Source organism: Ochlerotatus camptorhynchus, unplaced genomic scaffold (assembly GCF_037179485.1).
Source record: "Ochlerotatus camptorhynchus isolate MF236.1 unplaced genomic scaffold, CSIRO-AGI_Acam_v1.1 ptg000434l, whole genome shotgun sequence".
Classification (NCBI taxonomy): Eukaryota; Metazoa; Arthropoda; class Insecta; order Diptera; family Culicidae; genus Ochlerotatus; species Ochlerotatus camptorhynchus.
Window position 1 is genome coordinate 11,322,566 of NW_027040920.1, and position 12,692 is coordinate 11,335,257.

The following is a 12,692-nucleotide window of genomic DNA, read 5'->3' on the forward strand; positions in this document are numbered from 1 at the left end:
AACTCTAAAAAAGTTTTTTTTGTCGTGAAATCGAGAAGAAAACATCATACGCCCTGATAATTTCATACATGTTGTTACCCCCCGGATCTTCCACCCTTTGAACTGCCAACACTGGTGATACGCCGTGGAAGTACACCCTCGGGATTTTTTGTTTGTTGTTCCGCCTTGGTTCTTCGTTCGCAAATTTTGTGAGAGTGGAATTACGCCCGGAGATTTTTTGGTCTTCTTTTTGTTCGATGTTTACACGTGAACTATCAATCGGATGCATTTCAAATGAATCGGGCGTGACTAGATACTACAGAATCAATACGTTTGGCATAATAAAACGATATAATTCGTAGTTCTGGTCCAAGGCGTAACAACCAGATGCATCATAGAGTTGAAAGTTGGAAATACGCCATGTAAGAAGAAACGTTTTTGATGATTTGAAGTGATGTTTTCTTCTACTTTTCCGTGTTTATCGAGTAGTTTGTGAACTATTCTCTCTATATGTGGCAAAATATGGTTTGTTTACATTTTGGCTCTTACGCCCCTTTCAAATGTTAGTCTAGTATTTTCCCTGTGCCCAATCGATGGTCGTGTTGCCGAAGCCACCGGTCTGGATTTTCTTGTAGTTCTTTTTGACAACTTGTTAACGTTCGTGAATTTACGTCGTTTGTTTTGCTATGCGCGTTTCGTTTTATTATAATAGGGAAAGCATCATCAGTCGCATTTTCCCGATATCCGTGTGCATTCATGTAATATTCACGTTTTGTTGAAGAAGAGCATTTTTTATCTCGAAAATGGACAAACAGGATTGTAAGTATGGTGCGGATTGCTATCAGAAAAATCCAGCTCACAAGGAAAAATATCGGCATCCATCGAAAGCGGCAGCAGCCGAGGAGCACAGTCCCGTTAAAGCCAAGTCTCCATTAAAAGCAGATAAACCTTCGCCATCATCGTCATCGAAGCGTTCCGATCCGATGGATCCGACCGATGCTTTGGAAGATGTGAAAAAGTGCAAACGTCCACCGACACCGGAAAAGGACGAAGGCAATGCGGAGGAGACCGACAAGGGTAACGAGTATTATGGGATGACCCGACAGCGATACACCCTGCCGGAAGTTCCGATGGACGTTGGACTGATGAGTGACATCTACGATCCGCAGATCGAGTTCTCCAAGAAGGAAGAGTACAAGGAACTGTGCGGCGATCCGAAGCTGTTTATCAAACACAAATTCCTTGTCGATATGCCGAGCTGTTTCGATTCAATGTGGGAGTTTTGCCGGTCCAAGAATGAGGCAAAACCTTTGGAGGGTTTTGAGAAGCTTGGACTCCGGTTGGTCGGTCCGTTCGATGTGCTGGCAATGAAGTTTAAAAATGCCAAAATGCACGAACCTGGAGATTACTTGCGGCATTGGAGATTCTACTACGATCCACCGGAGTTCCAAACGATTCTGGTTAAGAAAGATTCCGGCCTGCACTATGGCTATTGGAGAGATCAACCGGACGATACCATCGGACTGGTTGCTGTGAACGATGTCAACAAAGGCTGCGAGTTCAAGATGGTCGGCGAAAATGTGTTCGATGCTGTAATGTAAGTTGAAACAACGATTAACAACAAATTAAGACTAACGTCCCACTAATTCAAGGCACTTCCTAGAGCACGAAGTCACTGCAACTCCCTTCAACAAGGTCCAGATATCATCGATGAAAAAATCTCTGGAAGAGTGGGCCAAAAGCCACAACATCCAACTGAAGGGCACCGAGAAGCAGAAAGCCCGTGGGAAGGCAATCGTTTGCAAAACGTTCCACAAAGCCGGCATCGTGGTTCCGTTTGAACGCAAAAAGGAACTCGGCTATCGAGAATTGCTGGAAACCGATACCAATCTAAAGAAGATTCTTTCGAGATTCGATAAGCTGGACAACGCTGCCAATAAGGTCGAATTCGATGCCGCAATGTCCCAGCTGCAACCGGTCATAACGGGAGCCTTCATTGCCGTCGATGAGTGCGACTTTGGAACGCCACTGGAACTGGCAATCGATTTGTTCTGTCACGGAACGAAAAATCTACACGATGTTATGAAGCCGCTGTTCGTGACGGCCTATTCGATGCTGCAGCGGCCGCAGTATATTGCTATAATAAAGGTAATCATTGTTGGATAATTAAGGAACCTTTTACATGCTATTCCAAAACTACCCAAATTTGGGTAGAATCCACCAAGATCGGTCAAACCTGAACCTACCCAAAAATTGGTGAACAGTTACTGTTGGGAGTGACAAATTGACAATTGGACAAAACCGACATGAATCCGATCGACTTTGTTCATTCGTCAACTTTTCACTCGCAACATAGTTTACCCATTTTTGGGTAGGTTTAGTTTTGACCGATCTGGATGGATTCTACCCGAATTTGGGTAGTTTTGGAAATAGCGTGTAGAACAAAATTTTAAATTGTTTTTCTTTTTTTTTTGTTGCAGTCACATCTAGAAGATCGTCGCAAGGGAGTTAATTTAGATTTGCTTGCCAAGTGAACACCTCAAACATCATTTTATTATTTTTCAAATCATTTTCAGTTCCATTCATTGGCGTAACTAGGTTTAAGTGTAGTCCCCTCTAGAATTGTTAATGCAATTACTCATTTTCCTTACACATCAATATTGTTCGCTGTTTGACAAGTAATTATAAATTTAGCCATCTCTATAACCTTTCCTCAGTTACGCCAATGGTTCCATTTATCAATAAATTGTATTTCAGTTTCGCATTAAATAATTTTCATTGAAAATTCCTGTGAAATACTTTCATTCGAAGAAGACGCTTATCCCTCTGGTGGCGAGCTTCTTTGCTAGAACAAAAGCCTTTTGTCAACACATGCATTCATCGCTCGTTTTTATGCTCATTTCGAGCATTAAAATGTATGCTACTTACCACGCTTACCAAGCGCATTCCTTAAAATTTGCGCGCCTTTTTCATTTGCGAAGCAGCATAAAGTTCGAAAACCACACCCGTCTTGCGCCAAAACTGATGCTGCATGGGACAAACGCGTGCCGACCGCGCTGTTGCCAACCTTTTGAGCTCCCACCCTTCCCCGGTCCAGTTTCTTGCATTTGACACATCCTCTTCATCGGTTCTGTTTTGCTTCTGTTGTTTACAACATCAACCGATGTTCGAAAAACCTGCGCGCAAGACAAAACATAAACAGCGGAAAACAAAAAAAAAAAACAGACCAGCCGCTCGCAGAATCAAAACAAACTCAGCTGTCAAAAGTGCGTGTGTCCTTGCGATTTTCATTCGTCAGTGCGAGATTTTTCACTTCCGTATTTTTTCGCAAAAAGATCACTCCGAACCTCCGAAAAACTTATCTTCTGCCTGCCGTCGTTCGGAAGCACCCCAGGAAAGTGGAAAATCAGCCAAAATTGAGAATAACAAGAGCAAACCGGCCACGGGAAAGTCTTCCAAGAGCAAGCAGCAGCAGCAGGTCAGCGCCATGAAGCCCACCCTTGTAGCGGACGAGATGTTCCCGGAGGGTCCGGGACCGTTCATGGATTTGGAGGAGGTAAGTGCCGGGAAAACGATTGTAGAAAGTAAGGAGTTTCATTTATGACTACATTTCCAGGCGGGTGGATCCACTGGGCTGCTCATGGATCTGGCTGCCAACGAGAAGGATGTTCATGCGGATTTTTACAATGGTGAGTTGATTTTCAGATTCGTAGAATTCAATTGAATTTCGATGTGTTTAATTAATGGCATCTGTTCGATCTTTTCGCTGCAGACTTCGAGGATCTCTTTGACGAAGATGAAGAAAATTTGGTGTAAAGATAGAAAGGGAAAGTAAGTAAACGGAAATTTGAAAATGTATCGTTTGCAAACAATTATGGATTAAGATGACATGCCTTCTTCAAACGACGCTGCTGGGTTTGATTTTTTTATATATGCGAAAAGCTCCTGTCCACATTTGTATAAATATTTCGTTGTTTTCATTTTACAGCGCATGAGATTCTTACTAAAAAAATAATCTGAAGATTATGAAATTTGTATGTTTTTATTTCTTCAAAAATTCAAAGCTAATCCGGGTTGATCTCGAATGTAACATGCTTCAAGATAAGATTTATTCAACGATTTAGATGTTCAACTGCAGTTCCGAAAATATCGCAATTCAAATAGTTTCCGGAGTTATGAGAGTGTCTAGCATTCCCAAAGTCCAGAAAGTTTCAGAGTTAAAGGGAGTTTTCAACGTTCAGGACGTTATTAAAATTGCTGGAGTTAGATAAGCTCAATTAAGGGAGTTAGAAGGAAAGGGGTGTAAGTGACTTTGATCGATTCTCTTCATCGACTTTCTCTTTCGTTAATAATTCAGCTGCAAACACATTCCTTGATTCGTGTGCCGTTCTGGATGCTAGATGAGAACCTCCTTTATCAAACTATGTGGTAGAAATAGCGCAACGTCTGTTTATAAAGCTGTGGCTATCAAAAGAGAAAGTCGATGAAGAGAATCGAACACGCTTGAGATTCTCATGTATCTTCTTGCACTCACACTCAGATTTGAGTTATAAGTTTTTCCGAACACTTCACCTGACTTTATGATTCTAAGTGCTAGGTGTGGTTGTAGTTTTTGAGAGTTTTTAGGTTTCCTGTAGACTTCGGGGGTTATTCCGAGAGTCCAAGTAACTTTCGTCACTAGTGAAGTGAGAAAAGTCACGTCGTGGTGACGTGACTCTCCATTTGATTTGCACAGAGAGTCACGTCACAACGACGTGACTTTCCTCACTTCACTAGTGACAAAAGTCTTGTTAACCTATGGCATTAATGATAATACTACGGGAAATTTAAGCCGCTACTGATAACATTTTCTAAGAAATGAATTTATATGTTTCTATCAAACACTGATTAAAAGGCTCGCGTCTGCACTCGGTAAAATCCCAATTCCATTGTTTATCTTGCTAGATAACATGTAGGCAAAAAAAGGTCAGATCTGAATCATTGAATCGATAGCCTTCATATTCAGCTGAGCAAACTTTTTTTTCTGTCAGCTTGTTTTTACACAAAGCGTTGGTGTTAGATTTTGTAAACAATGACTCCTCTCGATGATTTCTAGAAAGTCAAGGCTCTCCCACTAAAATCTACGTCACCATCGGGTAGGAGACGACTTCCCCTACCCGATGGTTACGTTGGTTTGCGTGGACGTGCCTTGAATTCCTAGAAATCAGCGAGAGAAGCCATTGTTTACAAAAGATGTTATAGAGGCAGCTCTATCTAGAATTGCCTGATGACACAATAATTTCAAAATCCACTGAGGAGTCCAGTTTTTTTTCTGAAAAAAATAAAATTCCCTGAGATTCCCCGGGTTTTAAAGGTAGTAGGGTGTCTACGAGTCAATGTCGTTATTGAAGCAAATTAACTGGCTGTATTTATTGAAAATCGTGCCCGATGCTTAAAGCATAACACTTTCAAATTGCATCACAGAAAAAAACGCTGTAGAAAATTACCTAGTTTACCGATCCTTTTCAAACTTTCAGACAATAAAATATAACCCATTAGTAAGCTTTTGGCATATTTATTTCATTCAACATCAATACCATAACCGTACGCTCGCACCTTACGCTTAACTCCACTCATTAGGTTAGGTTAGGTTCTGGCTGCAGCTTCTTCTGTACGGAAACCCAAATTTACTTCATGTCTTGCTCAGATTTGACCTCCTTGGGATGCTTCCGTAGTACCTGCTTCATAATAGCCTAGTATTTTTCGATGGGCCTTAGTTCCGGTGCGTTGGGGGGGGGGGGGGGGGGTACGAAAGTGACCCCGTTGGCTTCGTCGTTGAATAGTGGCACGAAGCTAGATCCGGCCAGAAGATCGTACACACAGAGTTTAGATTACCGAAGTCGGTGAAATTTTACTGGGTTTTTAAACAGCTGAGTTTTCAGTTATCAACCCAGTAGTTTTTGCTTTTACTGAAAACTCCGTAAATCGCAGAATCTCTGAACTGTCAAAAATTACCGTGTTAGTCAGTACTAGCACAAACGAAGTGACAGACGACTAACTGGCGAAGAAATCCATTTAAATAATGTGGTTCACTGTAATAGAATTTTCTTGGAAGCTTGTGCCATCATTCACCAGATGGGCTAGTTTTTTTGTTTTGATTTGAACAAAGTTGATTTTGTGTACAATGATTCTTTGACAGTGTGCAAAGAGTGCGTATCATTTTGTCATATGTTTATGCATTTCAGTTTTGAGTAGAGTGAAAGAGATAGGACCAAAACATTCTAGTACATTCGGTGAAAATGCTAGTTAAATCTAGTAGTAGTGTTGCCATGTGGTACAATTCAGTAGTAGTGGTGTTGCCATGTGGTACACTGAAAAATTGCAATAGCAGGTTAGTCACCAAAGTTTTCGAGCCGCTCCGTCTGTCACTTCGTTTGTGGTACTAGTATTGCTGTCTTTTTCAGTAATATATTTCAGTTTTTCAGCATTAAAGGGCGAACACGAAATTATTGCGACACATTCAACAGGGCATAACTTTTTTACCATTGGGTAAAAATCAACCAAATTTTGCACACTTTCTCATTGATGTGTATTGTGTACATGCTGTCAAACTCGAAGTCGTGTTTTTCGATTCAACGAAAATGGAGGTGAACCAACGCGAGTTGAGAGAACAAATTCTTTCCAAACACCTGGAATTTCCTGACCTGTCGCACCGGCTGTTGGGAAAAATGTTGAACATTCACCATTCAACCGTCTCCAGAGTGTTGAAGCGGTTCCAGGAGCGGTTGACATTGGACCACGGCAAAGGAGCTGGAAAAAAACCGGGACCGGACAACAAAAAGACGGAGGGAAAGGTGAAGCGGATGATTAAAGCAAATCCCAACGTCTCAAGCCGTGATTTGGCTAAAAAGATCGGCATGTCGCAGAACTACGTCCAGAATGCAAAGAAGAGAGCTGGACTACAAACATACAAGGTACAGAACTTCCCAAACCGCGATGAGCGGCAACAATCGACGGCTAAAACTCGGGCACGGAAGCTCTACGAGAAGATGCTGACAAAATATGGCTGCAGTGTGATGGACGACGAAACGTATATAAAAGCCGATTTTAAGCAAATTCCGGGGTTGGAGTTTTTCACCGGCAAGAGCAAGTTCGATGTGGACGACAAATTTAAGAAGAAGAAAATGTCGAAGTTCGCCTCCAAATATCTCATTTGGCAGGCCATCTGCTCTTGCGGACTGAGGAGTGAGCCTTTCGTGACAAAGGGCACAGTAAATGGCGAGATCTACAAATCTGAGTGCCTCGAGAAGCGCCTCTTGCAGCGTTCTTGCAGCAGCACGACGAAGCTCCGCTATTTTGGCCAGATTTGGCATCATGCCACTATTCTAAAAGTGTCCTGGAGTGGTATGAGGCCAATTCTGTCCATTTTGTTCCAAAGGACATGAATCCGCCAAACTGTCCGGAGCTGCGCCCGGTGGAGCAGTACTGGGCAATAATGAAGCGGGAACTTCGGAAGAGCAAGAAGACAGTCAAAGACGAGAAGGACATGTTAAGAAAATGGGAAAAAAAAACAACTGAGAAACTGGTACCGGATGACACTGTAAAGACTTTGATGGAGGGCATCAAGCGAAAATGCGTTCAATTTTACACTCAAGGCTCCACCCAACAAACAATTGCCTATTGAAGAAACGACTTCTTGGCGATTTTATTCCACTTCATGCTTAATAATACTTGTACTATTTTTAATAATAACTTCTGTTCAGGCTTTGTTCACACAAATCTGGAGAATTTATTCAACCACAACATCAAAATATTTGGTGTTGAATAAGGTATGTCGAGAAGCTTTTATTCGACTTACAAAAGTTGTAACAGAGCTTAGCTTATTCGATCAAATTTTTGATTATTCAGAGTTTATTAGACCATCCTTAAACAGCGATGGTATAAAGGTGTATATAGACGGCTTGATTCTCATGTGAAATAATGTTTAATTATTACATCATTATACATTTATTAAAAGATTATTCAACTACGGGATAATTAATCCGAAAATAAGAACGGCACGAGCAGGGTTGTTTTCTCGTTAGTGATTGTTGTGTCATTATTTCTGTCGAATTTATTACATACATACATACATACACACACATGTCGTTAAATGGGATTCGAACCATGACCTTCCGATCACCAGCCGCTTGCCTTGCCATCTGAGCTATCCTAGAATACATCATATGAGCAGCCAAATAAGCAATAAAAGCTTGAATCTGAAAACCTATCAGCACTTCCAGCCGTAACTCTAGCTAACTCAAGGAGATGTGAGAATGATTAATTCATTCATAGTTGTTTAGCATTAGACCTTCATCTTTCTAATTTCGATGGAAAGGATGCTATTCTTTTCTATAGAACTACGAATTGGTTGTCGTGAGTGATACGATTTAAATTAATTAGGAGTAGAACATAAATAAAAAAAGGGTTGACGCTGGGATTGAACTCGCGACCTTCTACTTGGAAAGCGCAAACGGTAACCACTATGCTACCAATTTCGTTTTGTTGTTAGCCTGAATCACTGTTGTGGAATAATGAATGAATATGCCGTTTGTAAAACATTTATAAAGCATGCAATTAAAACATGGACGGCTACTGGAATAAGAGCTATTATGCTGACTGTATTCACCTTTATTCAGCAATATTGTTAAGCAATACAATGGAATCTAGTAATGGAGCTAGAAAACAATTAGTAGACGTATAATAAAGCATGTTATTAAATCAATTGAAACAGTCGGATTAAAGCGTCAATGTTTGAGCAAATTACACTTATTCAGTATGTTATTAGATCAAACTTCTGGTGTTGAATCAGGAAAACAGTCATCGTTTGTATACACACTAATCCAGCATTTAGTTGTTCGGTATTTTTTTGTACTGGGCTTACACGGTAAAACGAAAGATTTACTGAAAATTCAGTTTAAATCAGGTGAATAACCGACGTTCTGTAAAACACAAACTGAACTTCGGTATCGTTTGATGCAAAATACTGTACACAGAACATTTATTTACTGAGAAAGTCGTTAATTTCCAAATTTTCGTGATTTCACGAAAAGTCAGTAAAAATAATTACTGTGCACAAAGTAGTCTTTATTTTTTACCGACTGGTCAGCAAAATAGCCACCTCGTTTTACCGACCACGAATTGTAAACTCTAACCTGTCAATTTTATTCCCGCCGCCATTTTAGCTTCAGTAAAATCCGGGAGCAAATGTTGAATCGCGCAGTTTTGTTAAAATTTGAATAATATCATGAATTATATCATGACGGAACTGGGAAAGCTCGACAGCGAAATTGAAGACCTATTTCGTTGGTACCAACACTAATTATTTACTCTTTTTGCAGTTCCTTGATCTCCAACTAATTTTGATTAACAAAATGGATGTTTGTATTGTTTGCTTTCACTGTCGACGCGCTATTCCGGGGTACGTCAAGGGATTAAGTCGTCAAATTAATTGGCATATTATAAACGGTGAGTTGCACCAGGATTCATGCTTTTATTACTGCACATTCACTACTTTTAATATAACTGGGTAACACGGTATAATAATGAACCAAATAACTGTCTTCTCAGTTAAATTGCAGCGACATAAACAAATAGAAAATACTGGGTTTTCCAGTATACGCAACTAGAACCAATTACTGAATGAACAGTTATTTTTGACAGATTGACTTTACGGACAGTTCGGTAATGCAAATTATTTCTGTGATGATTACTGGGCGATCCGCAATTCAAAAACCCAGTAAAATTTTACTGACTCCAGTAATCTAAAGTTAGTGTGTAGATTTTAATAAGTATATTAATCAAATCAGAGAAATCAGCGAAATAAAGGCGCATCATCGAGCTCAATGAGGTTTTCTGAGCACATAATTTGACAACCCGTTTTATTCAGCATTGTACACTGTTATAAAGCATTTATTCAATCTATATGCTTATTTGTGACTCTGAATTGTTTGTTGAACAGTGTTGTGGAATAATGAATATAATACGCCGTTTATAAAGCATTTACAAAGCATGCAATTAAAACATGGACGCATAGTGGTATAAGAGCTATTTTGCTGGCTGAATTCACCTTTATACAGCAATATTGTAAAACAATGCAATGAAATCTAATAATGGAGCTACACACAAAGAAAAATCGTTTCTAAAATTAAAAAAACCATTGGTAGAATTGAAAGTTTGCATTGGTTCTTTTTGGTAGAAAGCGGTTAGCTTTCAAAGCGATAGTCAGCAAACTGTCAAATCAAAAGTTGCTCGCTAGCAACTTTTAAAAGTTAAAACTTTCAAAAAGAATTGTACTTCTGTCAAATTAAAAGCGTGACTGTGTTAAAATTAAAGGCGGAATATTGTTCATGTAAAACATATTTTTGACTTGAAAATATGGTATAGTTGAAATGACATATGTGTAATTTTGAATTTAAAATATAATATTTTCAAAAACAAAATAAGCAATTTTCAAAATAATAAAATTTATTTACTTTTCATAAATATTACATAGTGTTTTTATAAGAAATAAATCGAGAAAACAATACAAAAAGATCCAAGAATATGTGTTATCGATGGTGATGCTTTCGTTTACGTCTTGGCCTCGGTCTTGGAGCTGTCTTCACTTTGAGAGGAACCACAATGTTCAAGTGCGACAGCGATAGGCTCGGTGATAGGTGTATGGATAGGTACAGAAGAAGATGATCCAACAAATAACATCGTGATCGGTTCCTGGTCCATTTTCGTCTGACGTCAGATATTGAATCGGACCGTCCTTGGCGAGGAAAGTTTATAAAAATTAGTAACACACTTTGCATCTACTGTAAACAGTCGTTGATTACTCACTTGCATTCTGAGCCGTTTCATCCTACTTTCAGGGGGGTTGATGATTTCCAGTGTTCGCTTTTCATCTTCAGTGGGTTGAGTTGAATATTTTCGTTTAACCGAGGATCACGTTGCTTTCCTTGAGGAAATCGATGAGTTGTACTGATGGCATCGCTCTTACCTTGGGTTCTGCAAAAATATCCAGAACATTATTCAATTGTGTTCTCAAAATTGTACTTACAAACAAAAACTCACATCGATTGGAACAGCGCAACAATGTGTTTCCCGGGGAGATCTTTTGATTTGATAGTATGTTTTTCCGTTTTACCTGAAATTAAATTATTAAACTCATATTTTTATATGTATTGTCATTTCATCTTACCTGTAGCGAATGTTTTCCGCGGAAGCTGCTATAATTACTTGTAATTGATGAATTGATTAAAGTTCCGTCCCAGTTTATTCTACCTCTTGGTCTGAGTGACATCGGTTCAAATTCAGCGGCAAAAAAAGGCACAGTGTTGCCAAAAACTTTGTTATGAATTGGTATTTTTGACAGTTTAACAACTTTTATTTCAAAAATATGAACTTTTAAAATTACAAGTCGAAAGTGAAAGAAAAACTTTTAAACAAACAAAATTACATTCATTTCGAATATTTTCGAAGTTAAAACAACGAAATTCAGGAAACTTTTAATTTGAAATTGCAATATTTTTATAAGAACCATTTTTATTTTTTGTGTGTAGGAAACATTTATAAGATGTCTAATAAAGCATTTTATTAAATCAATTGAAAACAGTCGAATAAGAACGACAATGTATGTGCAAATTACACTTATTCAGTTTGTTATTAGATCAAACCTCTGGTTCTGAATCAGGAAGACATTCAACGTTTATAAAGCTTTTAATAAGTAAATTAATCATATCAGTGCAAACGGCGGAATAAAGGCGCATCTATCGATCTCAATGAGCTTTTTTCAGCACATAATTCGACATCTTGTTTTATTCAGCATTGTACACTGTAATACAGCATTTATTCAATGAGTATGCTTATTTGTGAATGTGAATTGTTTGTTGGGCATCGATTAACTTTTCTTTTGATTTTTGAAGTAAATATATGTATACAACTCCCCTAAAATTTTGGTTTGATTCTAAACATTATAAGAAAATTGGCATAACATTTTCGGTGTCGCAATAATTTCGTGTTCGCCCTTTATTATTTTATTTTTTTGATAAATAAGTCAGTAAATTCATCAACAATGTTTTCATTTCATTATTTGTTTGGGTTCATACAATTATAATATTTCGGATTTATAGCTATGTGTATTTGGGGACGGAGTTTAGTGGCGGATTAGCAGTAATGCTGTTTTAACTAGTCCAGGAAGAGCGGTCAGAGCTTCACGGTGGTTTAGCCGGGTGGTGGCTCTTTCGATGTGCCGGATTGCGTGCTTTATAACAGGAAATTTTAGTGAAATTTCTTTCTTCAAACTAACTTGAACATCTGAAAGTCAATGCATGAGTGCAGAAACTGATCAATTTTGTGGTAGTTTATGCGCTCTTGTGTTGACTTCCAGATGTTTCACTGATTTTCACAATGGTTTCCTGTTTTCACGAGAAGATTTCCGACGTCAAGTGCGTGAGGTTGAATGGAGGAGGATGACATAAGAAATTTGCTTTACTGTCAGTATCAGCAATGTTGGAGTTTCGTTTGATGACTGCTCCAGTAAAACATAACGAATACAAAAAACTCGGTACTCTATTTTACTAAGTTTTAGTCATTATCCGCAAAGCTGTTATTTTACGATAAGTTCAGTTCTTACTCTTACCGTATTCATTGGTTTGTCGCAAGAGCTACTGATCGTCAGTTGTTTTATTGAGAATAGCTGTATGTTC

General features: G+C 38.8%; 2 protein-coding genes across 2 annotated transcripts; both read left to right on the forward strand.

Moving 5' to 3' along the window:
• The first annotated feature begins 717 nt into the window (after positions 1 to 717).
• Positions 718 to 2,721, forward strand: LOC135711591 (histone PARylation factor 1-like). Its single transcript, XM_065234466.1, has 3 exons — positions 718 to 1,576; positions 1,632 to 2,127; positions 2,460 to 2,721. Exons 1-3 carry the CDS (start codon positions 783 to 785, stop codon positions 2,511 to 2,513), a joined length of 1,344 nt encoding a protein of 447 aa, XP_065090538.1. The 5' UTR covers positions 718 to 782; the 3' UTR covers positions 2,514 to 2,721.
• Positions 2,722 to 3,253: 532 nt separating this feature from the next.
• Positions 3,254 to 3,835, forward strand: LOC135711592 (COP9 signalosome complex subunit 9). The gene is made up of 3 exons (XM_065234467.1): positions 3,254 to 3,535; positions 3,596 to 3,668; positions 3,752 to 3,835. The coding sequence occupies exons 1-3, from the start codon at positions 3,467 to 3,469 to the stop codon at positions 3,793 to 3,795; spliced, it is 186 nt and encodes a 61-aa protein (XP_065090539.1). The 5' UTR covers positions 3,254 to 3,466; the 3' UTR covers positions 3,796 to 3,835.
• Positions 3,836 to 12,692: the final 8,857 nt, after the last annotated feature.

Coding starts and splice junctions, on each gene's coding strand:
- LOC135711591 (XM_065234466.1), top strand. CDS start 783: ATGGACAAACAGGATTGTAAGTATGGTGCGGATTGCTATCAGAAAAAT. Junction 1,577..1,631: donor AATGTGTTCGATGCTGTAAT/GTAAGTTGAAAC, acceptor CACTAATTCAAG/GCACTTCCTAGAGCACGAAG. Junction 2,128..2,459: donor AGTATATTGCTATAATAAAG/GTAATCATTGTT, acceptor TTTTTGTTGCAG/TCACATCTAGAAGATCGTCG.
- LOC135711592 (XM_065234467.1), top strand. CDS start 3,467: ATGAAGCCCACCCTTGTAGCGGACGAGATGTTCCCGGAGGGTCCGGGA. Junction 3,536..3,595: donor CGTTCATGGATTTGGAGGAG/GTAAGTGCCGGG, acceptor CTACATTTCCAG/GCGGGTGGATCCACTGGGCT. Junction 3,669..3,751: donor TCATGCGGATTTTTACAATG/GTGAGTTGATTT, acceptor TTTTCGCTGCAG/ACTTCGAGGATCTCTTTGAC.